This window comes from Perca flavescens, chromosome 23 (genome assembly GCF_004354835.1).
Source record: "Perca flavescens isolate YP-PL-M2 chromosome 23, PFLA_1.0, whole genome shotgun sequence".
NCBI classification, from domain to species: Eukaryota; Metazoa; Chordata; class Actinopteri; order Perciformes; family Percidae; genus Perca; species Perca flavescens.
In genome coordinates this window covers 25059551-25087050 of record NC_041353.1, presented here as the reverse complement: position 1 = coordinate 25087050, position 27500 = coordinate 25059551, and the positions used below count along the sequence as shown (strand labels likewise).

At 43.2% G+C, this 27500-nt stretch overlaps 2 protein-coding genes across 4 annotated transcripts in view; one reads left to right on the top strand and one right to left on the bottom strand.

Annotated features, from left to right (window-relative positions):
• Positions 1 to 2856, top strand: part of rergla (RERG/RAS-like a) — a 6045-nt gene extending 3189 nt beyond the window's left edge. For both annotated transcript variants that reach the window (XM_028571208.1, XM_028571209.1), the window contains 3 exons: positions 1145 to 1218; positions 1581 to 1711; positions 2529 to 2856. In XM_028571208.1, coding sequence (XP_028427009.1) covers positions 1145 to 1218; positions 1581 to 1711; positions 2529 to 2814 — 491 coding nt within the window. In that variant the 3' untranslated portion in view covers positions 2815 to 2856. The remainder of the gene's footprint in view (positions 1 to 1144; positions 1219 to 1580; positions 1712 to 2528) is intronic.
• Positions 2857 to 10037: 7181 nt separating this feature from the next.
• The window catches only part of arhgef39 (Rho guanine nucleotide exchange factor (GEF) 39), a 64605-nt gene continuing 47142 nt past the window's right edge, over positions 10038 to 27500 (bottom strand). The window contains exons 8-12 of one of the 2 annotated variants that reach the window (XM_028570439.1): positions 24990 to 25219; positions 17788 to 17876; positions 13907 to 14009; positions 11956 to 12053; positions 10038 to 11737 (exon numbers count right to left, since the gene is read on the bottom strand). In XM_028570439.1, the coding sequence (XP_028426240.1) occupies positions 11698 to 11737; positions 11956 to 12053; positions 13907 to 14009; positions 17788 to 17876; positions 24990 to 25219 (560 nt within the window). In that variant the 3' untranslated portion in view covers positions 10038 to 11697. The remainder of the gene's footprint in view (positions 11738 to 11955; positions 12054 to 13906; positions 14010 to 17787; positions 17877 to 24989; positions 25220 to 27500) is intronic. The other variant, XM_028570440.1, reaches the window with a different exon arrangement.

Here is a 27500-nt window from a genome sequence, read left to right as displayed (position 1 = left end):
TAAACTAAACACAATTTTTCAAAGTGTGTGACTGGAGTAGAAAATGTACCAAATAGTTTGTGATAGGCCAGATTGACAGACAAAAACACCACGGGTCCTATCTTGCACCCGGCGCGGCACAAAGCCCGACGCAACTGTCTTTGCTAGTTTAAGACCGACCCAGTTGTCAGTTTCCTGTCCAGCACCCACATCGTTTAAATAGCAAATGCACCTGCGCCCATCAGTGGCCCTTGGGCGTGCTGGTCTTACAGGGAGGTGTGTTCAGGTGCATTCTGGGTGTATTGCTATCTTGAGGCAGTGGGAAGTGATCGCGCCATTGACCAACAAAAACCTGGTCTAAAGTCAATAACGCAGCATTTCATTGTTATTTTAACAGAGCATTAGTGAAATGCTCCTAGACTCGTGCACAGCGCGCTCGCACACTATGCTTGTTACACACACAGGGACACAAAGCAGCACACACACATGCAGAAGATAACAAATAAAAATATTACGGTGCAAATCCTCAATCATAACAGCAATGCTCCAAGGTCCAAACGCGCCTGGCTTTTAAAGAAAATGGTAGATGATCTCTGATTGGTTGATTGCATGTTACGCCCAAAACACACCTCTGATTAATGAAGACACTAAGTACAACCCTTTAGAACCAGGCGCCCGGTGCACTCACCCTTTTATCTGCCGTCAAACTAGCAAAAGTGGATTTGGACACCTAAACGCACCTGCGCCAGGCGCTTCACGCCGTGCGCTCAGATCGTTAAAATAGGACCCAACAACACCAACGACTTATTGTCTGCAAAACGTTACACCGTCGGCATCAGGTTGTGGTGACACAACTTTACTTGGAATCCGCTGCACGTCACAGATCCAGCGGAGTTGCAGTTGAAAAAAGCTGCCTGTGGAAATGTGTGTGTTAAATGTGTGCGCATGGATTGCCTGACACATGGACTGGCTGACTTGGCTGGACACCATCTGGTTTCTGCCTGCTCTCAAGAAGAAGTCCGTCACCTAGCTGTAGCCTAGCGGGCGTGGCCATTTTTTACCAATAAAAGGAAAGACAACGTCACACACTGAGCACTGTGGTTTAGATACAGTTTCTTTGATTGGCTGACTTATTTGTGGTTTCCCTGCTGCTCTCCTCCCACAGAGTGCATATACAGGAAGCGTGTGTCTGTGGGTGGGAAGCAGACCAATCTCCAGCTCTATGAGCCATGCTCTCAGGTGAGTTTACAGATGGATGGAGCAAGAATAACAATAGGATTATTATTGGATCTTTTAACAGAAGAGAGGTGGTATGGGGGTGTAGGAGCTTGGTGAGTCAAAGGAAGTCCCCCACTAGTCTAGAACTACAGCAGCATAAATAAGAGCTGGTTCCAAGGCAAACTTGAGCCAGACCAGCCAGAGAGGAGAGTTTTAGGTTAACTCAATATGGAGACGGTGTCTGCCTCCTGAGCCCAACCTGGGAGCTGGTTCCACAGGAGAGCAACTTGCTAATATATGACTGGTTGAATTGGAAGTTATTCTGACCACAACATTTAACATTTATGTGTTTATGTAATGTCATTAACCGGTCTGTTTTCCAGGCCTGTGAGGGTACGTCTACTGTAAAGGAGCAGATCAGCTGGGCTGATGGCTTCATTGTGGTCTATGATATCAGTGACCGCTCCTCCTTCCTCACTGCCAAAGCCATCATGCAGCTGATCAGAGAGCTAAGGTATGGACTAAGATCACTGGAACTAGGGTGCGATTTGCCAGACTGATCTCATAAAGTGGCGTATGTTTGACACGCCAATTCGTATGGCATTTTGCCGTGTTATCAAGACGCAATAATCGCTTTTTAGCGTGTTTATCAACACCGTATGGCCGCCATTAACCTACATTACGTGTGAATTTTCACAGTAGCGAGTAGTATGAAAGGACGTAAGTCCGCTAAGGGATGTTGGTTGGGGTGGTGGATGGGTAAAACACAGGTTGATCACCCAGGAGAGCCGGGCCTTTCCCAATGTTCTTTTCCTAAACCCAACCTTTTATTTATTTATTTATTTTTTTGCACACGTTGTTCTCACGATACACGTGGATAGCTCAAAATGCGTACAAAAAACACGCCATTTGGCTTTAGGAAAGTGGCGTCATCTGGCGGTGCCTGTAGCCGGCTCACAGTCACCTATTGGCGGCTAAACAACTGCCGCTGGTAGCCGGGTGTCCTGGAGGTCTGCAGTGGCTAAATCCAACCAGCAACTGCTGCTCAGATTTCCTCCTTCTATCGCACTATAGACTGTTCACGTTACAGCACTTTACTTAGTTTAAAATACTTGTATTTTAGGTATATAATGGTCTATTGGTGAAGTAGATGATCACTTTGAGGGGGGGGTACATTTTGTCCCCACCGGGGATAAAAATAATTCCGCAGTGGCAGGGATATGTAGACTAGAAGGGGGGAAATCGCACCCTGACTGTAATATAACAATGGCCATTTATGTACATGGAAACAGAAGCAGTGGAGAATCAACTGACTGCTTTCTGACCTACAGGAACGTAGACTCGCTCATATTTCTGGTGGGCAACAAACAGGACCTGTGCCACAGGAGAGAGGTTCAGCGTGAAGAAGCTCAGCGTCTGGCTGCCCAGTGTCAGGGCCAGTTCTACGAGCTGTCGGCAGCCGAGCACCACCAGGAGCTGGCGCTCATATTCTCCAAGATGGTGCAAAACGCTAGCCAGGGCAGCAAGGCCAAGGAGCGCAGGAGACGCCCCAGCGGCTCCAGGTCCATGGCCAAACTCATCAACAATGTCTTCGGCAAGAGGAGGAAATCAGTGTGAAGTGTCCCATACCAGGACTGCTGTCGGGACCCAACACGCAAACCCTCTGGCTTAGCTTTGTATTTCTGAATAAGTCTTCGCTGTTGCTGTTGATTAAACTGACGTCTTCATGTATAAAGAGGTGTTAGTGTGATATAACAGTAGCACACAGCATGCACGTTACACTACTTTTGCGTTACTTTTACTCTTACGTTACTTTCACCAAAATAACAGCGGAAGTTTGACTTAGCAACTAGCTTGTGAATTTCACCACCGGATCAATAAAGTCTCCTCGTTATCCACTTTATTTATACATCATAGATTATTCATAATATTTTGTATAATTAATATGAATATGCAAAGTAACTAAAGCTATGACAATAGAGAAGTAAAACGTACAATAGGCAAGTAGGAGAAAATTAAAATAATAAAAAGTACCTTACAGTTGTATTGAAGTACGGCATTGTTGTAAAATGTTTGTTTAAAGCACTTGAATAAGAAAGTCATGTTGTTTAGTTTAAAACAGTCTAAAGGAAATGGTCAATTATAGTGTGATTAAATCTCACTATTTACATTATTTACAGTACTTGATTTACAGCTGATATGTGAAAAGGTCCACAACCTTATTTGTTTAACAGTAATTTAGTTTTACTGCAAACCGTCACAGGAAGTGCTTTTATTTTGAAGTAGCCTACACTGAAGTTGTCTGTTGTGTACTCCTGCTAGCTTACTGAGATGAACCAAGGGGGTAATATAAGCTTCGCTTCAGAACTCGAACCTCCTATGGCGCCATTTTGATGCTACCAAGCCATCACCTCCCGTTAGCATCCCATTGACTCCCATTCATTCTGACGTCACTTTGACAGAGAATAACTTTACATCTGAAGCGTTTAAAGACTCTATTTGTCCGTTGTTTATTTCTAAAGAAACCCGACAATGTATAAAAGGCTCCATTACCTTGTAGCTCACGTTATGGCTCCGTAGCAGACGCTTTTATAAAAATAGGCTAACGATTGTGTCATAACCACGAGACTTACTGTCACACAGTAGAGGAATTACCGTATAGTACAGGAGAAGCTCACAGGCAGTTTGGACTTCCATTAGCTGTTTAGGTTTAATTACTAATGTTAACTAGCATGTTAGTGATCAGTAATTAGCCTGTGTCTATGTTATCTCCTTACATACACCTACACTCTCCGTCTCTGTAAGATTGGGAATGATTGAGATTTCTCTCGGCACAGCTACCAGAAGACTTCACACTTTCAGACAGGTTGCTCACGTCACATCTACGTCTTCAAGCTCAGTTGGAGGCTGCTCAGTAACACTCAGCCAGCACCGGGAAAGAGACTTCTGATATCCTTCACTGGTCTCAGACCAGAGACACGGGGTCTGCTGCTCCAGTTTATATATGTCAATGAGATGAACGTGAGACCCTAGAGGCAAAACATGTCCGTCAAGCTTAAGTTGCTCACTTTCTTGTTTGTAAAACTGCAACATAGTCAATGGTCACAGTAAAAGACAAGCATTTTTGGTCATCATTCAAAGCCATTCCACTACAGGCATAGTCTCCACGGCTGATAAAATGCAATGATATTTACGTGTAGCAAGCCTAAACATTAATTCCTGACATGTTTCTATCTGTCAGCGGCTCAGACACACTGCTGTCGGCGTCACCTGGTTCTGGCTCTGACCACTTCAACGCAGCGTAATAACTCCTGAAAATAATGTCCATCTCGCAAATGTATCTGTCTCTGCAGTCATCTCAACCATCGAATACAGCAACAGGAAATAATACTCACGGCTTTTTTTTTCCTGTGAAGAAAAGTTTTGTGGTGTTGGTGAATTCTTAAAAAAAACACCACTAAATGTTGCGTTAAAATGCGTTGTAACTCGCGTTACTGAGACTCAGGGGCGGATCTACAGGGGGGCAAGGGGGGGCAGCTGACCCCCCACTGTAGGGCCTTGCCCCCCCCAGCTGACCCCCTAACTTTGGTTAAACAAACTGCCACTATGTGCACAGGCTTCTTAAAAAATTGAAACAAACAATTAATTTATATTAATTCATAATAAATAATAATTGTAGATATAATCTTAGCCCCCTGCCCCTCAAATACTCAGCTACGTCCCTGCATCAAACGTGCAGAGCAGCTTTCGCCCAGTCTGGCTCGCACACAGCGAGTCTGCCGCGGGGCGGTGGCTCTGCATCCCGGCAAAGACCGGAGCGACCGAGGAAGGAGGAGGAAGAGAAGGAGGGAAATGAAGAAGGAGAAGACAGTAAACTGGAGAGACCAGGCAGGTCAGAGCAGGAGAAGACCACAGAAGGAGATGCAGAAATGAGTGAAAGAGAAGAGGGAAAGGAAGAATTGACAGTGAGGGATGAAGAGGAGGCTGCAGGATCAGAGAGAGGGACAGAGGCAGAGAGTGATCAGGAGGAGGCAGATGAAGATGACAGAGAGGAAGAGGAGGCTGCAGTTACCCCTGGACCATATGGTTGGTTTATATTCTCCTTACATATAAATTGCAGTACAGTAACATAACATGTCGTGACATGACCTTTTTTCAGTTTTTGGCTATTTCCATTCTGTTGTATATGTTATAGGCTTAGATATGTAAATATTTACATATACAACAACAGTTCACTCTTCTCAAGACACTTTACAGATAGAGTAGGTCTAGACCACACTCTTTAAGTTACAAAGACCCAACAATTCTCCAAAGAGCAAGCATCCTTTTGGGCAGAAACATCAGACAGATCCAGGGTCTTGGTGGCCGCTGCCGGTTAGATACAGATGGATACAGATATACAGATATAGAGAATTATGATTCATAATAATGGTAATTATAGTAATAAAAAAAGATAATGGAACTATGACTAGAAATAATAGTTGTAGCAGTTTAGGGCATAGCAGGGCGTCGCGGGGCGTAGTAGGGCATAGCAGTTTACGTATGGGGGTTTCCATGTACCGTCTTCCCCTGCCACCCTACCAAGATCTCTCGCCCCCCCCAACATTTTCTAGATCCACCACTGCTGAGACTGTGGAAGTGCGGAAAAGGAAACTATAAATGCAGAGAAATAACTAAACTTTATTTTTTAAATATGATTATCCCCACTTGTGCCCCACCAATCCATTGGGCTAGAGCAGATGTATGGTAACGAAGTAGAACTACTTCACTACTGTACTTAAGTACTAAAAGGCTGTATCTGTACTCCACTCTTTTTTTCTCCTACTTCTCCTAACCACTTTTACTTCAGTACATATTTTTGATGACTTCAATACATGTTCTATTTTGTAATTGTTACTCGTTACAATTCTAAAAATGTTCTGAATCATTCCAAACCCACATTATCACTGCCAGAGCGGTAGATGGCTCTGTCACCAGGTTTGGTCAAGCTGGCTCATCACTGAGCGAATCAAGCGATCAAGCTGTTATATACAGGTATAGAGAATTATGATTCATAATAATTATAGCAGTTGGTACGATGAACGGTGGCAACTATAGTAACAATAAAGATAATGGAACTATGACTAGAAATAATAGTTGTAGCAGTTCAGGGCGTAGCAGGGTGTAGTACACGGCATTGTACAGTCCTTCCAGAAAAATGCGTTGAGTTTTTTTGTGATTGTTGCGGGTAAAATCCTTGATTATTGACTTTGGCTGATTATACATTGAATTATGCGATCGCATAATCACGTTTTTCTGGAGGGACTGATAGTAGGGCATAGAATTCACCGTCGAATTTGAAGAAACATATCAAGGTAAGTTACAAATATAACACAGAAATGGCACACCAGCTTGAGCTATCAGTAAGTGCTAGCTACCTAGCTAACTAGCTAACTAGCTACCGGCGGCACGTGTTGTACATTCCTGTCCTTGTAGTGCTGCTACAGCCAAAGGAACCGTGAGTGTCCTCTAGGCTAAACATTCAAAATAATATAAACAATATGATATTCAAACTTTTGACTGCTTTCTTTAATAACTACATAACGCAATACCTATACTTTTACTCTCACTACTTGAGTAGTACATTTTAAAATAAACTACTTGCAATACTTAAGTACAATTTCTTTTTTAATAATTTAGTACTTCCACTTAAATGTGGTGCTTAAAGAGCTTTTCGTAATTTTTTGTATTACGTCTCGCACACGCGCAGAACGTACGCTCAAGACAGCGTCGCTTCGGTGTGTTCCGAGGCCCTTTTCAGACCTCGGGGAGACGACTGATCAGTCCGACTTCCTTTTCTGCCGACGGTCAGTCGTCGGGTTGGTGTGTCAGGGACTTTAGATGCGTACTGGTGTTACATGTCACCGACTATAAATGTGAAGATGGGCACATACTGTAGAATTCAACAGACTGCAGAGTATGCTGTTTTAAGTTGTTAGTCGTTAAAGGTCCCATATTGTAAAAAGTGATTACAAAGCAGGTTGAGGTGCTATAGAAATACTGAGTGTGTACAGTGTGATGTCACAATTAAACTATATATAGGTAGAACGTGCCGCTACGGTCATTCCCGGCTGCGATGACAGTGCAGAGACTCCCAGAGCACAGGTGCAGGAGACCTAGAAACGTTGACCAATCGTTTTGTGTGTTTTGTGAGTAAATTTAAATCTGCAACAGAACCAGCAACAGTTCTCTGTCAGGTAAATGTAGAAGTAGAATGATTTCCTCTGAAGTAGAAGTACAGTGTATGTCAGTAAGATACACTTGGGTTGCTTCGGGGGCCTTCTGTAAGTGATGACAAAGAATCAGTCGGCCCCTGTGATACATGACCCCTGGACCCTGACTCACATGGAGGGCACGTGTCACTGCCCGTCTGTGCAGACAGAGGGAACATTAGGAGGAAGTCTTTGGCATTTGGCATTATTCCAGTGTTAGTGCCATCAGTGACTCAGGCATACTTAGGGAGATACTGAGATTGGTTTTGAGGCAAATCTCCTGCTACTCCAACAGCTTCTTTAAGCTTGTGTTTATTATAAGAAACTAAGTCCAGAAAAAAAAAAAACCTTGGCACATCTACGATGTGAGACAGGTGCGCCGGAGGGGGACAAGCAGGTCAATAGTAGCAAAGAGCAGCAAAACGTTGCAGGCTTACCGAGTTATCTGGGTGGCTTTGCTGATGAACACATGCAGGTCAGATCCGTTCGTGTTCCAGATTTTGAAGGTTGCTCGGGGTTTTATTCACTAAAGTCAAGCAGATAAGTCAGTAAACCTGCTTCCCGGAAACGGCCGCAGGTCATGAAGGGCCCTCAGTGATCATTTAGAACCGATTTAGAAACCTCCAGAACATGTTGTAGGTACCGAGAGGCAGCCACTATGGACCAAAGGACAGTCAAGACAAGTACAGATGAAGGACCAGGAGGCACACTGCTTTCTATAGAACCGTTCATTCATCGGTTGTTCCACTGCTGCTGCTAAGCTGCTTCTATAATATATCTAGAATAATTTGTTGGAAAAGACACATGAATGCAAAACATTTTGACATGAGCAGGAGAATTGTAGACAGCTTATCGTAAAGGCTCCGTTCAGCCCAATCATTGTCTGTATTGATCTCAGTTGTTCATATCTGATAGTGTTCCTGTGTCTCAGAACTACTCACACATACACACAGAAGTCCACACATCTTACTTTTACCTATATTCTTGTAATTTATTTGTTTGTTGTTTCATGTAGCCAACCTTATTTTTTTTTTTTTTTTTTATTTAGTGCTTACTTCTATTTAATTTGTAGATTGTTGGCCTTTTGTAATTGCTCATTATACTTTTTTCTTCTTCTCTTCCTTAGGTGAGATTCCTTCTATAAGCACCTAGGGGTTTTCTTAATCTCACTTGCATAATCTTCTTTTTAAATTTTATTTTATTCTTGTGTTTTTGTTGCCTAGATTTAATGTGCAAATAAATAAATGCATAAATAAATAAGTCCTTTATATCTGGTGGCATATGCCCATCCATATAGTTTAGGTTTCATGTTCTCTTTCAGATATCTGCCTCCCCCCACCCCCCAACACGATGGAGGTGAATGGGATTTAGTTTGTAGTTGCCATGGCATTGGAGCATGACATTTCATCTCTTTGCAGACAAGGTGTCTCTGTGACTCTGGATAATGAAGAGAACACACTGTCAACTTTTTTCAAAGAGACTACTTTCTATTTAAGAAATAGCCAGTACGTATTTCTTTCGTTCTTCCTTTCCTTATTTTCAATTGTAAAACCTGTAAACACTGCTGAGTAATATACAAACAGAAAGGGAATAGATTCCCCCAAAATGATTACACAAAACCATACCCTTAAAAGACCCCCCATGACATCTAGTTTTTAACTTTGGTAACATATCCATGGAGTCCTATATGAGGGGCCATCTGGGACATTATTCACAATTACCTGAACCACATACAAGTGAAATGCTCTCTGAAAGCGTTTCTGTAGTGTTAAATAAGAGTGTTTCGGGGCGGCCTCTAGCTCACCCAGTAAGAGCTAGAGGCCCGTAGGCTGAGTCCTTGGCAGCGGCGCGGGTTGGAATCCGACCTGCTGCTCTTTGCTGCATGTCATCCCCCATCTCTCTCCCCATTTCCTGTCTATCCACTGTCACCATCTAATAAAGGGAAAAGCCCCCAAAAATAATCTTTAAAAATAAATGTGTTTCAGTTGTGTGTGTGAGGTTTCAGTATAGTATGTGACAGTATCATTTTTCCCTTGTGTGTATCAAAGCATTTCAGTAGTGTGTGTGAGAGCATTTCACTTGTATGTGTGAGGTAAGTGTTAATAACATCCCAGATGGCCCCTCATATTTATCTGCTACCGTCATGTCATACATACATCCCATATATCTATCAAACCAGCAGTGGCTGAGTGGTCTGGTCATCTACGCTGCTGTAAGACAAACCCATCAGATCCCTGACCAGTCTCTCTGCTGGCCAGTCAGGCTGAAAATGTTGACTGTCTTCAGAAGGCCACGCTGACCCGCTAGTTGACGACCCATCCAGAGTTGGGATGAAGAGATACAATCAAACATTAAACACCTTCAGATCTGTGAACCCTGCTCCAAAGCGTGGGCCTCAGCTTTCTTTATTCACTGTGGGACATTTTCTTTGCGGACAGTCTAAAGGACGAGTTCTTCCTTGTGACTAGAATAAACCAATCCCATGCCTTATTTCTCCAAGTGACACTGCTGCTCCACCACTGTTCTGTGTCTCCATCTAGTGGAGCTTTGATCAAACCAAGAGCTTACACATGCACAAACACACACTGACTTATTTTAGAGTTTTATTAGGAAATTGTAATGATTTCCATCTCAATTCAGGATTTGTAGCCAGTGTAACAGCTTTAGATAGCAAAAAGGTGTAAAAAAAAAATAAGATATTAAAAATGATCTGTAAGATACACACCACGCTTAAAAATGCTATATCGTGGTAATACAATATATGAAGTATTTTGCAGAAGAGAAGCAAATATGTGTTGATTTAGTTAATAAAGGATATAGACATGATGTAATCATTAAAATACAAGAGTCAGCTTATAGAACTTCTGTTAGGCAGGTTTCCTGGCCTGGATGCAGATAGAACACAGTGCAGCTGATTAAATGCACTCATTCCATTCATCATAACAATAATCATAATCATAATTCTAGTAGGAGTAACTACTGTAGATCCGGCAAACAAACTCAGACATTCCAACTATTGTAAATGTGAACACGGAATACATTGCTAGTCATAATTATGAAACATTACAATAACCACTATTAAATATAAAAAAAATATAACCCTGTATGAAATAATAAAACAGATTTAGAACTCAACCGGTTATTGTGAAATGTTATTTAGTAGCTGTTTTTATTAAAAATAGATTTCATAATAGCATTTTCTCCCTGACTCAAAGGTGTCAGGGGAAAGAACATTAGAAATGAAATAAAACAAACGGTGAAAATAAATCAATATTTCTATGATCAACTCAGACTTAACGAGGTGACAGAAATAACATTTCTTGATAATCAGCTGAGTTTTAGCCATTTTTTTTACTTTAAATAGTTTTGGTTCAGTCAATTTTACTCAATTTTAGTCATGTGACGCTTTATTTCATCATTTTTATTCCATTTATTTAATATTGGCAATTTTGTAGTTTCATAATTGATTAGTAGTTAGATGTTGCAATAATTAGCATTTCCTGGTAGCGAAATAAGAATCCCACTATGGCCACGCCAAGACCTGCCCTACAAAGCAGCTTGATTGGTTGGGGTTAGGCACTGACCTCGAGTGGTTAATTTTAGGATAGCCGATTGGTCAGGGGATAGGACCTGAACAAATCAGGTTGCGTTACCTTACGTAAGCATGGATGCCTGGCCAATAAATGCTATTGAAGGGCGGGTCTTGGCATGGCCATTGTGGGATATGTAATATCGCTTCCTGGTAAGTGTGGTGAATTCCTGAATCATGACATCAGTGTCACATGACATAAAGTGAAGGCATGTGTTTCCTCCAGTCAGAAAGAAGCCGATTGGACAGAATGCTCCTGTCATGTGACAGGTTAGGAGGCTCCCTGTTATACTGCCGTCCTCCTCTGATTTACGCTCAATATCTCCCAAGGATGTGTATCCAGATATGTGTGTGGCCTGTAAAAGCAGTGTCACATCACATGACCGCTGACCGGGAAGACTGGGGGAGTGGTGCATTCAGGTACCGACCGCGAAAAAGGGTCGTGGAGACGAGCAGAAGCGGCATGGTGCTCACAGTTAAACATTCATCAGATATTTGGTCTTTATATATTGTTAGTTTATATTATATTATCTCAAAGCAGCAGATCCAGATGGTTAGTTTATATTGCACAGGATGAGCAGAGGCTGCAGCTCCAACCTCCTGACTCGCACGGTAAAACTAACTGTTGCAGTTGCAGGTCTGAAGTGAGATGGCATCCCATCAGAGGATCACACAGCTGGAGGTGGATGCCTCTGCACTGCTGGACACACAAACACAAGCTCATAAATCATCAGAACCAAAACGGGTTACTGGAAGGCTCCATCTCCACCGCTACGCTTGGGGTTTTTAAGCGTTTGAGTTTTAATCTTGATTATTATTTTTTTCCATAAATCGAGCAGCCCCACCTGCCTGCTGAAGTCTAAAGAAGGGAAGCTTTTGGTCAAACAGGAACCAACAAAACTACTAAAATGATCCCACCTCTGCTCTGGAGCATCACACTGCTTCATCCTCTTGGGGGCGCTGCCCCCCCACTCAGCTGGAGGCTTCTGAGCATGCGCGCTGGTCTCACCGCTCACCTGAAGAGAGGGGCAGAGGCACTTTCACTCTGATGACACGTTAGAAGGAAACGGGCTTCTTAAAGCCTCTGAAAACTTCAAAATCTCTCTGGAGCAGGTTCAATCACAAGCAAAAACACAACCACAATTGTCATCCCCTTTAATTCAAATGTTGCTAAATCCTGATTAGTGCACGGAAATACATGACATCACCTATTTGTTTTCCCCCAACAGAGCCCTACCCACTTCCAACCAGTGAGAAGATCTCAGACGGAACACAGATACTGTACTCGAGTTGAAGAACCAAACTTGAAGCTTCGACAGAAAGCTTTTGTGTCACTCAGTATCAGAAAATCTTTCAAGCACCGCTGTGTCGAGACTGAGAAGGAATTGAACAGAACAGGCTGTTGGCATTATTGCCACTTTGACCACTCGCCCACTTCTCTACACATTACATACTTATCATTCCAATATGCATCTTGCACACTACTATTACTTTTTGTACTTTACATCCCACTCCATGTGTACTTGTGTTGATATGTCTTATTTGTATTTTTGTATATTATGTTGATATCTGCCTATGTATATTGTTGTCTGTATTCTGTCTATATTACTATTGTCTATGTTTACTACTACATTTGTACATAGTTGTTCTATTTGTTGAATGTATAGAGAGTTAACACCTAACAAAGTCAAATTCCTTGTGTATGCGAGTATACTTGGCCAATAAAACTGATTCTGATTTAGTACAGACACATATTACTTGGTTGCAAATGGATTGTTGGGGCCAATAAACCTCATCATGGCCTTATTATAGTTATTATTTTGCGTTAATGCACAGCCTCCAACTGAGCTTGAAGACGTAGATGTGAGCTGAGCAACCTGTCTGAAAGTGTGAAGTCTTCTGGTAGCTGTGCCAAGAGAAATCACAATCATTCCCAATCTTACAGAGACGGAGAGTGTATAGTATGGTATGTAAGGAGATAACATAGACACAGGCTAATTATTGATCACTAACATGATAGTTAACATTAGTAATTAAACAGCTAATGTGAGTCAAAACTGCCTGCAAGCTTCTCCTGTACTATACGGTAATTCCTCTACTATGCGTCAGTAAGTCGCGTAGTTATGACACAATAGTTAGCCTATTTTTTACAAAAAAGCGTCTTCTACGGAGCCATAACGTGAGGTACAAGGTAATGGAGCCTTTTATATGTTGTCGTGTTTCTATAAACAACGGACAAATAGTCTTTAAACGCTTCAGATGTAAAGTTATTTGCTGTCAAAGTGACGGTAAAATGAATGGGAGTCAATGGGATGCTAACGGGGGGTGAGTGCTTGTTAGCATCAAAATGGCGCCATAGGAGCTACGCTTGCCAGATGCTCGCTTACCCTCTGGGATCAGTGCAGCTTCATCTGGTGTACAAACAAACTTCAAGGCACATTGTTGGGACAGCAGTAGTTACATTTGATTCATTTTTAACATATGAAACAATAAAGTGGTTTAAAGAAACAAAAATATTTAACTGTGAGATATTACATTAGGGATTAGTATCAGAACAGACCCCCATCAAGGCCAGGCAGCTTTATTTGTGTAGCAAATTTCAGCAACAGGGCAATTCAAAGTGCTTTACATAAAACACTATGGAGAAGTTATATCATTAAATATTAGGAAAAACGTTATAGTGCAGTGAATAATTATTTAAAGAAAGGTCTTCAGGCTTGATTTAAAAGAACTGTTGAAATTCATCCATCACCACACCGGGATCACTCACTAACTCGTACATTATCGTATCGCGACCGTGGGTTCAATCATTCCCACCTGTGCTTTAGCCACCTGACGGTTCAAACTGAGCCCCATGTGAGGAACTCACCATGTTCCTCTTCCTGCTGCCGGCTGCGTCGGCGGTCGGTCTGAGTGGTCTGCGGCACAACTCATCTCTTTGATGCACTACTGTCTGCTTAGACTGCAGCTTCCTGTACAGGCAACACACGCTCAGTTAACAATGGATCGACTTCTTCTGTACAATTACACAATTCATAAAGACATACCTACAGCTAAGCCTTTTAAAGATATGTGGGATATGTCAGCATAAAAAAGAAAAAGAAAGAAAACATCTAAAAACTACTACTTACACTATCCCAAATGTTTCAATGACACGCTGAACATGCTCATAAAGTTATTTTTAGTATGATTGTTTTGATCAGTTTATGTACAGTATATCACAATGTGGCAAATGTATGTAAAATGGCCTTTAAAATAAACTGATATTCAGTGCCATGAAACTGAAAATGTCCACATGTGACTTGAGGACTTTTCTACAAACAATAACTTTAACCGTCAGAATAGTTCATAACCTCTTCTGCTTTAACATGGAGCCCAGCATTTTGTAAAACAATGACAGAATTACATTTCCATTGGGAGTAAAAATTATAACATGGAAATGATCTCCAGCCATACACACTACATATGTTACAACAGGACCTTATGAGGCCAGCCTGAGACATCTGCAGATGAAAAGGAAAGGAAGAGTTAAACTGTCCTTAGCCTTCACTGCATCCCCCGGTGGTCAGCAGTTCACTTCCTGTCACCAAGCATTGATCGCCACACTAATTAAGTCCCTTGGCTCAGACTTCAGTGTCTGTGTGTGTGTGTGTGTGTGTGTGTGTGTGTATCAATGTGATTTTTTAACAAAAGGAAAATTTAAGTCAAGTACAAACTTCGATAAAGTTACGTCTGCAGTCACCGACAACAGATAGCTGGTAGTTAAGGATTGTGTGTGTGTGTGTGTGTGTGTGTGCGTAAACAGGAATTCTGCCTGGAAATAATGGTTAGGACTTTACGCCAGAAAACACAAAATACATTTTTTATAATCATTGAGAACAACATTGGATAAATTCAGAGATGTCAGTGCAGGCAGTGTGTAGTCTCTGTTAAATCAATAATTTAGCTCACGCACACGCACGCGCACACACACACACACACACACACACACACACACACACACACACACACACACACACACACACACACACACACACACACACACACACACACACACACACACACACACACACACACACACACACACACACACACACACACACCCACCCACCCACCCACCCACCCCCCCAGTGGTGTGAGTGCTGCTGACCCTTGGTCCTCTTAGCCTGTCCTCTCCCCAGTCTTCCACCACAGATAATTACACTCCCTGGAGTTTACCCCCCCACACACACACACACACACACACACACTTCTGCCCTCAGCTCTTTGACAGCTTCCTCTCTCCCCGCTCTGACAAAGTAATAAACTAATTAGCCTGGCCGGGCACGCCGGAGTCGGGCCCTTCAGCACAGCTGCCCCCCCCACACACACAGCGGGGCTGACCCAGACCCGTGCTCCGGGGACCCGGGGCCGGGCCCCTTCCTGAGCTCTGGCTGATCAATGAGAGACAGACAGCCGGAAGTACAGGATCAGCCGCTGTCAAACTTGGTCTTTCCCTACTGAGAGTTAGGACAACCAACCCACTGGTCACACACTGCACGCTCGGCCCACAGCTACTCTTTTTATTAATACCACATACATACATAAGTTAACAATACAGTTAAACACACACACACACACACACACACACACACACACACACACACACACACACACACACACACACACACACACACACACACACACACACCTCCTAAACTCCTAAGATGTACGTTCAAACGTGTGTGTCTGTCTGTGTATATGTGTGTTAGGGCTGCAGGATATTTTGTTTCACCATCTATATCGTGATGTGCGGCAGTGCGATAGTCACATTGCAGGACTTTTGTGCTGCTTGATAGAAAAGTTCTCCTTTTACATGATCGTTAGCGGCCGACCCTTCCCATTTAAGACAGGCGGCCACGTGTGAGAGATTGAACTCTCTGGAAATGGATGATGGAGATGTTCACATATGACGACTACGATGATTTCAGATTATAGGCTGCTTTATTCAATATTGAACAAAGGAGATAACCCTGTGTACACACACAAGCTGCATGTACCCAAAGTGTCTCCCGATCTTAGGATTGAACATACATTTTATACTTTCTGGGGCCGCCCATCAGGAAACCCTTATTCATGATCTCATCTAATACTGACTGAGTATGGGGTGAGGGGGTCTCTTCTCAGGGCCATCCAATCTCTGTACAACCAAAGCGAGAGCTGTGTCCGGGTTCTCGGTAGTAAGTCGGACTCGTTTCAGGTGAGGGTTGGCCTCCGCCAGGGCTGCGCTTTGTCACCAATCCTGTTTGTAGTATTTATGGACAGGATATCGAGGCGTAGTCGGGGTGGGGAGGGGTTGCAGTTTGGTGGGCTGGGGATCTCATCGCTGCTCTTTGCAGATGATGTGGTCCTGATGGCATCATCGGCCTGCGACCTTCAGCACTCACTGGATCGGTTCGCAACCGAGTGTGAAGCGGTTGGGATGAGGATCAGCACCTCTAAATCTGAGGCCATGGTTCTCAGCAGGAAACCGATGGAATGCCTTCTCCAGGTAGGGAATGAGTCCTTACCCCAAGTGAAGGAGTTCAAGTACCTTGGGGTTGTGTTCGCGAGTGAGGGGACAATGGAGCGGGAGATTGGTCGGAGAATTGGCGCAGCGGGTGCGGTATTACATTCAATCTATCGCACCGTTGTGACGAAAAGAGAGCTTAGCCAGAAGGCAAAGCTCTCGATCTACCGGTCAGTTTTCGTTCCTACCCTCACCTATGGTCATGAAGGCTGGGTCATGACCGAAAGAACGAGATCCAGGGTACAAGCGGCTGAAATGGGTTTCCTCAGGAGGGTGGCTGGTGTCTCCCTTAGAGATAGGGTGAGAAGCTCAGTCATCCGTGAGGAGCTCGGAGTAGAGCCGCTGCTCCTTTGCGTCGAAAGGAGCCAGTTGAGGTGGTTCGGGCATCTGGTAAGGATGCCCCCTGGGCGCCTCCCTAGGGAGGTGTTCCAGGCACGTCCAGCTGGGAGGAGGCCTCGGGGAAGACCCAGGACTAGGTGGAGGGATTATATCTCCAACCTGGCCTGGGGGAACGCCTCGGATCCCCAGTCGGAGCTGGTTAATGTTGCTCGGGAAAGGGAAGTTTGGGGTCCCCTGCTGGAGCTGCTCCCCCCGCGACCCGACACCGGATAAGCGGACGAAGATGGATGGATGGATGGATCTAATACTGACAGGTCCCCCTACTCTAATAGACTCAAACATCCTGTAGCCCCTTCCAAAGGCCATTTGTTACTCTAATTTGTTATTAACTTAAACATCTGAACCAGATGCCACCATCGCACGCACGGGGCGATCTTCTTCCTCGATCATAACAACACATTATAGAACATATGAAATATGAAAATACATTTGAGTACATGCAGGCTTGATTATTTCACCTATCAACGTGTGCAACGTGTGTATGTGACGTAACAGTACTCCGACGGGTTTGTTATGGGAAGTGAGGCTCTCTGTGTGTAGAAAAGCACCGTAAGAGGCAGCCATGGGTAGTGAAGTTTAATGTTCACTGCATTTTGTATTTTCTATGCAGAAGCACTCCCCTACAAAATCACCCCAGTAGTCGAGACCTATTTATTATTTCCAAATAATTCTATTCATGTCATCTTGCAAAAATTACAGTGTGTCCGTTTGTGTGTGCGCATATGTGTGTGTATGTATGTACAGTATGTGTCTGAGTGTGCGCGCGCGTCTGTGTGCGTGTGTGTCTGTGTGCGTGCGTGTACCCGACAGCGGAGCTCAGGCTCTGGTACCAGTCATTGAGCTCCTCCTGGTTGCAGGACATCAGCAGGAGTTTGGCCTTGGGGAAGGTTAGCTGGAGGGAGAGGAGAGGAGTTAGAATGTGTGTTGGCAGTACGGGCCGTTCTGATGCCTGTTATGGCCCTGTCACACTGACATTAGCAGCTAAAACACCGGCTTCCTTCTTCATTTCAAGGCAAATTCTCTGCCATGCAACATCATCCAGGTACAAGAGCACATGGAACAGGTAGAACACCTTGTAGCTCCAAGTCCAAGTCAAGTCTCAGGTCTCTGGTGGTTATAATGACCACCTGCTGCGTTCCATCCAGGCTGCTCAGAACACTGCATAACTATATACAGTACTTCCAGAAAAATGTGGAGTTGTTTTGTGATTGTTGCGGGCAAAAATCCTTGATTATGCGGCACATTTTCTTAAAAAATGCGATGGAATATGCGGGATATTTATGCAATTTTATGCGATGAAATTGCAAAAACTGCGTTTTGATGAAAAAGAGAAAAAAAAAGTGATTGCCCCAACACCCTGCTTTTCGATTATGTTCACGTCGCGTAATTACGTCACTTCATAACGTTCCCATGGCAACAGGGGAAAATGGCTGCTCTTGTGTGAAGTTAACGCAACATTTTTCAACTTTCTGCTAAGATATATGGGACTTTTTTGCAACGAAAATGCAGGGGTTATGGAAATATGCAATTTATGCAGCGAAAGTGCAGCGTATTTGAAAAAAATGCAGCCCCCACATACATATGCAGACTTGCGATGCGATCGCATAATCGCGTTTTTCTGGAGGGACTGTATATAGAAGGAATTTAAAGCACCACAGCCAGCAGGACATGAGCGATTACATAAATCGACTACCACAAGTTTGGCAGACAAACAAATGCTCATTCATCTTTTCATATCATCTGGTGAACCGACAATCAGAGTTAACCTCCATAGCTCTTAGCTAAAGCAAGACGCAAGCTAACATTAAACTGCCTCAACAGGTTAGCTAACCTACCAGGGGGCATTTTCAGGTGACTTATAAAATGAGATGTGGTTGATACCACATATTTAGTATATTCAGTGCTGCTTTGTTTGGGCCTTGTTGTCTGAAGTTTTTAAAGCCAAAGCTTCTGCTGGTGTGGTCGACATGTTTGCTGTCCTTTCTCGCAGCAGATCAGTTACATATTTCGGAGGTCCGAGTCGAGTCTGAAGTCAAGTGTGTGTGCTAATTAAGTGCGACTCGAGTCCGAGTCTCAAACTGGAGTCCCCATCTCTGCCTTGTAGTGTGTGCTTTGTAGGACTATTGACCTCATCAGTTATCTTCTTGATGTTAAAGCCTCTTTAAGTAGGATTGGGCATTGAGAACCGGTTCCAAGTTGGAATCATTTAAAAAATAAAATCACGATTCCAATGGAATCCTTTCTTTAGTCGAATCGTTGCGAATCTGATCATTGGTTCCAAATTTAACACATGCAAGTTTGGGTTTCCGTAGCGACCACCGTACTTCCAGGCGCTTGTTGTGTTGCAGCCAACGAGCGCAGTTAGCAGGGCTCTAGTGTGGCTTTATTTTACTCTGAAAAAGCCCGGTAATACTGTAAATCACCATTGAATAAAAAATAAAATGTTCCTCTTACGTGTGAAATAAGTATGTGAACTGTTTTAACTCCACACTTCGAAGAATCAGAATGGAAAATCTATGAGAACCGGAATAGAAAGGGAGGAATTGGAATCGGAGTTGGTCAAATCAAAAACAATGCCCCACCCTATCTGAAAGTGTATGCTAACAAGACCGACAGAAAAGTGACTCAAGACACCCTCAAGACATAGTGTGACTTTATTAGCCAGATATGACAAATACTGATTTCAGCTGTTTATTTTGAGGATTAATCCAAATTGTGGCAATGTCACTCAGTCTTTGAATAGATGGATCAAAACTTTGCCAGGACAAATGATAGTTTTTGGGGACATTTTGTCATTCTTCAGGGCCCAGCACAGTGATGTGAAAGATGCATTCCAGGCATGGGAACCATAACACACTGTAAATCTATCAGCTGTATTTCAGTAGGAGGACCATCTGGTAGTCTCTTTACAGTACAGTGGGGCTGAAAGTGCAGGAACACTGTAAAAACAGTAGAGGGCACAACAAAACAAGCAAAAAGGTCTCCTTCCTGCCAGCTCGTCCTGAAGCTAAACCTCCTGCTGCTCTACGCAGGCCTTCAGCGCCATTAAAACCACTGAAATGTGGAGGTAGAGAAAACAGAGCACGCAGGTAAAGTAACAGGAGGTGTCACACGGACAGGGAACACAACACTGTGTCCTACAGGGCAGCTGTGACAGGCTCCTCTTCCTCCGAGTCAACAGCAATTATCAACTCTCCTGTTCACATGGCTAAAGCCAGCCATAATTGTACTGGTCAAACAAAGCAAAAGGAGTTGGGGAGGCCAAACAAAAGGGGCTTTTAGAGCGGCGTAATTACACTGGGAACGCTATTCCAGGGGATCAGAATTAGGCCTCCACCATATTAAATGACCTTTCCCATTTACCTGCGGCTGCAGCCACTGCGCAGGCAGCTAGCTTGCTGAGAAGTGACATATCGATTATTTCAATGTGTTTGGACAGAACCTTACACTGGTAAAGAGGAGTGTAAAGCTTATCGCACATAATGGTGTTTTTACACAAGGGGAGAGTGTCTCATTATACATGAAATAGATTAAGATTTCAAATGTACCATCATCAAAAGTATTATCTAATTACAGAGTTCAGCGAGTGGGGCCGAACTGAGTGCCGCATGATATTAGGCCCTCGCCGCTTGGGGGACGGCGGTTGATTTATGCACAAATAGATTCCACTTCTATTGCAATGCGGTAATTAGGGATTTGTCAGGAAATCTGACCCTCTTAGGTAGAAATTACTTTGTATAATAAGAACGGCGGAGCACAGAGCCTCATCGCTGCACATAATTTGGCTTGATTATTTATACATCAAAGAGAATGTGTCAGGGATGTGGGAAAATATTCAAGCAGCGAGGGGATATTAGCAGGAGGAAGACTGCCGACGGAGAGCGGGAGAGAAGGAGGACGGTGGACCGATGGAGGGAGAGGAGAAGACGCGAGATGAAGAGAAAAACCACAAATAAAAGCCAGCTCTCTACAAACGTGACCAAGGAAGAAAAAAAAAAAAAAACACACCGGAAATTTTAATAAAAGCTATTCCTTACTTTGCATATAGATTGCCATGGCATTTACAGCTGTCAAATTTAATTTGGCTTTAATTCTTCATGGCCCTGGATGAGGAGGGCCCTGGAGTGCTGACAGCCCTTTTCCTGGAGCTCAGGTAGGGGCCCGGGATCAATAATGTGTCCTTATGAGAAATTACGTGTAATGCTATTGAGTATGCATTTGGGCCTCGGTGGGATAAGAGGCTAATGAAATGCCATTTCTGCCATTAGATAACGCGCCACGCGCTGGAGGAGAGCAGCGACAGGCTTGAGGAAGATGTATTTACTGGAGGGCCGGAAGAGATGGATCTGCAGCCTAATCTGATCCAGCAACTCAGAGAGTCTGTTACACACACTCCCACGCACACACACACCCGCGCAGAAAGACACAAACACACAACACACACTATCATGCAAGCATGTACACACACACTCACTCACTCATTCCCTCAAACACTCAAACACACTCTTATGCACGCATGCATGCATGCAGTCACACACACACACACACACACACACACACACACAAAAACACATCATGCACGCACGCACACACACACACACACACACACACACACACACACACACTCACTCACTCACTCACTCAAACACACGGATTACCTGAATTCACCCTCTGATCTGCGTTTGTGCTACACTCACAACATATATACAGTCAGTATTTTACACTGACGGTTAATAAAATCTCTTTAATATTAATAATAATAATAATATATTTAATTTATGGGTGCCTTTCATAGCACTCAAGGACACCTTACAGTTAAAACAAACAACAAAAACTGAGATAGAAAATGAAAAGAAAGCGATATGTGGATGAACTGGATGGAGAGTGGAGTTATGTGGACTAGGCCTTTTCGGAATAGGTGCGTTTTAAGGGAGGTCTTTCTTTCTACTGAAGGCCCTGGTCCTAACGGCTGATTCCATCTGCACCGACACCTATCTATACATACAAAGCTCTCACTAATATCATATATATAATCAAATATTTTTGGGCAAATCACAATACCGTCAAGTAAAGGTACTGTGTAGTACTGAATGCTGTCAAGTATCAACACATTAAATGTCTGCTCAGAGGGTGAACTGGTGATCCCTTAAAAATTTTATTTATAAGGGATCAAGAAAACAAAACTGTTCTTAAACGCCACTGACGGCCACAACAATATTTTGTTTTCATGATCCCTTCTACCTACTTATTGTTTGAATCATTCAGTGTCCCAACTCACCATATCCCAAAGCGTTTAAAAATCAGAGCAGACACAAGCAGTTCAGCAATTATTGGGTCGATAGACAGAAATTGAATTGGCCAAAAATGTCATAATTTGTAAATGTTAACAGTTGTCACGCACATACGGCAAATACTCATTTTCTCAAATGGGTTCTCTGTTTTTAGAGGGAGTAAAGGGAATGGCTTTAGGTTTTGGACAAACCAAGACATCCCTAGATGGACATTTGTCACTTTTTGACATTTGATAGACTAAAATGCTTACAAAAATAAATAGACTGCAGGTGAACAGTCATAAAGAGCAGCCTATTTGAAATGACTCTTAGTTACTCTGACCAACAGCTAAAAGGGAAGAAACAAACCTTTACTGGGTCCTAGGTTCTTCAGTGTGGTACATTGTGGTGTTATTAGATCACCGACTGTGTGCGACTGCTGCTGTGTGAACCCAGCTTTAACATTTGGGAGCAGACGTGGAGTCGTCAGGCTCTGCATCGCATTAGCGGCACAACATAGCTCTATCTGCTGAAATGAATATTGATAGCGTGCAGCGCTTGGCACTAAAGACTCGCAGCAGAAAGGCTTTGGGTACTCACTCAATGACGCGCGACTCCTTCCTTTGAATGTTTCATGACAGCACCTACATCATTTAGACACTATTTGTCAGCGAGCAGCTGTGTGGAGCGCTGAGAGACGGATCAGACGGAGAGCAGAAACACGCTCAAAGTGCAACTTTTGGGCTACTTCAACGAGGGGTTGGAGCGATTAGGGAGAACACAGGTCTTCCCTGACGAGCACAACTAAATGCCATTTCCGTTCAGTGAGGCTGGAAGCCATTCAGGGAACCTCGGCGTGGCGGATTACACAACAGCAAGCCTCGCGGCCAGAAGTAAGACAAATCAAAAGTGGAAATGTAATAATGCCTCCGCTAAGGACGCACTCATGTGTACACACAAATCAATGAACAGATGCCTCGCCACCTGCTGCCCGACAAACACGCAGAGCATATTCAACTTTTCACAGTTTCTCTACAGTCAGACAACAAACTTCAAACCCTGCGTTGACCGCTGGAGAACACCGTGATATGTACGAGACGCAAAACTACCACAAAAGTGACACAAAGTGACTACAAAAGGGACTCCAAATGACCACAGAGACCCCAAAACAACCTCAAAGAAAACACAAATGACCACGGAGACCCAAAACAACCCCAAAGAAAACACAAATGACCACAGAGACTCAAAACAACCTCAAAAAAAACACAAATGACCACAGAGACCGAAAACAACCCCAAAGAAAACAAATGACCACAGAGACCCAAAACAACCTCAAAGAAAACATAAATGACCACGGAGACCAAAAACAACCTCAAAGAAAACAAATGACCACAGAGAAACACAACAAGACTACAAAGATATGCAAAACCCCACAAAGTTACAAAATGTTTGGGGAAAATGCTTTTTTACTTTTATTAAAAAAAAAATGTTTTAAATGTCTTGAGAAAGGAGGCCTAAACCCCCCGCCAAGTACGTGCACTTAAGTCTTCCACAAACCGAGGGAAAACACCAAAGTTAACTTGCAATTAATCGCAAACAAATGGCATTTTATTTTTCTGTTCTAATTGCACTTTAAAAAATGTGTTTTTAAAAAAAAAAAGTTTTTAATGCTCAAGTGGTGTTTGAGTACATGCAGACAACTTTACTCTTGAGGAGAGAACCATCTGGAAGGGCTTTGAACTCAACTTGCCACTCAAAATACTCCTTCTTTTCTCCATTTCTACTCAAGGAGCTTTGTTTCTGCTAGCCTTCCACTCCCGTTTATTATTGTATTGTATTTAGTATTATAAAACCCACTACAGACTGCCCATGCAGTGCAGCTGTGCAGAGGAGGGGGAGAGAGAAGAGCTGTTTTTAACCCATAATCTGTGGACTGTGTGCATAGGAATGAACTACAATAGAAATATGTCTATAATAAGTTGCTGAGAGGGCCTGAAAAGTCACTAAATCTAGCGAGAAAGTGGAAACACTGTCCCCAATGTTACTGCTGCAGCTTCCTGATCTCCCAAACTAGGGAGCCAAATCACAGAACATGCTGGCATTAATCGCACGTTAAAAAAATGAGTACCATTAAAAGGAATTTGCGTGAGCGTTAATTATGACAACCCTAGTACATATAGTATGCTTTGTATCATGTTCTATCAGTATAATATTCTAGAAAAGGGCGTTGGCCTTGGTACTGTCTGCTTGCCCTTTCTGATCATTTGTAAAATCTATGATAAAACTAATTATAAAAACAAAAAACACCAATATATGCTCATGCTAGGAGATTTTACTGATGTTTTCTGGTTGGGTTAGGTGTATTATTGGAGACTTATTCCCTGCCCTGATGGGACAAGAGTTCCATTATATCTATTATAGTCTGAAGTATACACTGCATAGCTCTACTGTAATACAATACGTACATGACACATGTACTGAAAGTTATTGGTCACTGGAATAGAAAGAGATGCAGGACAAAACACAGTCCTCATTCTAAGTAAAAAATAGATAATGGTTTAAATGATGCTAAGATGAATATTGAATGCTAAAATTGAATGTTCCCTGCTGTTCTTATAAGTCTCTTAGTAGTCTAATATTTTCTCCCCTTCTTTCCACTGCAACTTGAGCTGAACACTATCTAAGCCAATAACCCAGAAGCTCCCTGATCCCTGACCGGAGTAGTCAGTACTCACGCTGAGCAGGCCTCCCTGGCTCCGGGTGTGGCCAAACACCTTCTCCACGGTGCAGTCCTGCAGGGGGTAGGCGCGCTGGCCCGAAAACCTGTCTCCGCTGGACAGCCGCAGCGGGCCGCAGCGCTTGGCCTGCAGCAGCATGTCAGAGAAGAGGAAGAACATCTTGGGCTGAACATCTGCACCTTTGGGAGGAACCACCTTCAGCCAACCCTCCCGGATGTACCACCGCCCTACACACACACACACACACACACACACACACACACACACACACACACACACACACACAGAGATGTGTGAGATCACACTCAACACTACAGCTGGAAGTCCATACACAACACTGTACATAACTGGACAGAACAAAGGCATGTTTCAGTTTCACTTCTCTTACACTATTTACATTTCCCAGACCATCCCAAACCCAAACTGTTCTGCTGATTAGGGCTGCACAATTAATCAATTAATTTTATCGGAATTGCAATATGGACTGTGCCATATCCAAATTGCAGAGGGGCGCAATATTTGTTAAAGGCAAAATCTGTGTCAATAAAGTATTGTGGTGCTGCAGAGATGCCCCGGCCTAAAAATCGTATCCTACAGAGTAAAGAAAAATTCTTTGTTTGGTACAGATCCTGCCCTTTTTTTTTTTTTTTTTTTTTTCCAATGAAAATGAGAATAATGATACAAAAATGATCATTCCCTCCAATATCGTGAATCATATCGCAATCGCAATATCAGCCAACATAATCACAGTTGGATATTTTCCTCATATTGTGCGGCCCTACTGCTGATCCATGGTGACCCTAATCAGGGTCAAACAGTCCAGTGGGATAACCCTTAGGTTGGGCTCTATTGCAGATCTGGATCTGGGTTGGATTAGTAAGAGTTAACAGCTATATTCATTTTTTTCTCTCCCCAGGCTCGTTTTTATTAGCAAAGAGAAATGTGCGTGTAAATTCTGGTAACATTACATCTGGTAACAGGCTTCTCATTTTTAACCATTGCACATAACCAAGGAATAATGAACGCTGTAGCTGGTTGACATTAATCCCATAATGGCTGCTGTCTGGTCAAAAGCAGTCAGATTCAGACACTTTTTTCAATCCCAACAGACAATTAATTTGCAGATTCCCATTCCATACGGTAAACATCTTTGAGTTTTAGGTTGTTGTTTTTTTAATTGAAGGTACTTGCAAATGTCAAAAGCTGAACCGGATTGAAATTCGATAAGGGATTTGGAAGGATTCCAATTCAATAAATGGATTAAATACTGAATTTGGATTAAAACAAACACTACTGAATCGCAAACCTACATACCAGGCATTCAGATTGAGCACCAATGCAGGTTAACCACGTCACAGTGTGTGTAATACGAGCGTAATCAAATTGCAGAACTGCAGATAATAAAAACAATGGGAGTAACTCAGCCATGGTGAATTGAAAAGTGAATCTGAAGACCGACTCAGTAGGAGGTAGGCCTGTGAGGAATGCTCTCATCTCTTTCACCGTGATTGACAGCAGCATGATGATAGCTAATAAGCAAGAGGCTGACATTTGGATAGATAAGATGAGAATTCAGCCCGGGTCCAGGCTGCTTTGGTAATTGGCCCAGCCAGTAGCCTGTGATTGCAACTAGCCTGAGTGGCCGGAGCTGTGCCTCTGGGGCTCAGAGAGGACTTTTCCAGCTACAGACAAGCCCACTGAGATTAAGTGGCGGGGCCAGGCAGGGGTCAAATTGCTTTTAAAATGCCAATGGGTCTCAAACGGAACAGTCGAGGAACACGCTGAGACTCTCTCAGGTGTTGTGTGGAGATTGGAGCTGTGGTTGTGATCGTTCCATTAAATATTAAAAAATAAAAATGAAACCCCACTTGAGGCTTACACAACCCTGTAAAGACACAGAGCAAGCAGTCATTTGAATGTGTTGTTACAACATCCACGGTCAGATCTGTCATGTCAACACTTCAGGACAAGTGTAGTGGAAATGTCTTCATGAACCAGATCCCCTCAGCTCTCTCTCTTAGTGGGCATTCATACCAAGAAAAGTCACCCGGTGGTTTGCAACAGGGTTGTGCAGCAGGGTGGGGGTGGGGTCTATGAAACTGACCATTTTCTGTGACGTCCTGTTGTGTTATTTAACCCCCCCCCAACAAAGCACACACAGACTTTATATTTCACAATTACTGTTTTTTTGTCAGATCGTTTATAGATTTTGACGTTTCTGAGTGCACTTGAAGGCAACTTTATTTCACAGGAGAGAGAGAGAATAGAGACAAGCAAGACGTAGCAAGTGCTTTGTTGTTGCAGGTAAAAATTCAGCTGTTCCACAAAATCCCGGGCAGTCCAGCTCTTGTGTTTGGTGTTTTAATTCTTTCTTGTGGCAGCTATAGAGGCAGTGATTTTTCCTATTTCTTGTACAGGACTCTCACACCGCCTCAAACCACTCCGACAACTCTAATCTCCATTATATGACTGGCCACTGCAGCGTGACGCTGGGTTGCGTTTCTCCAA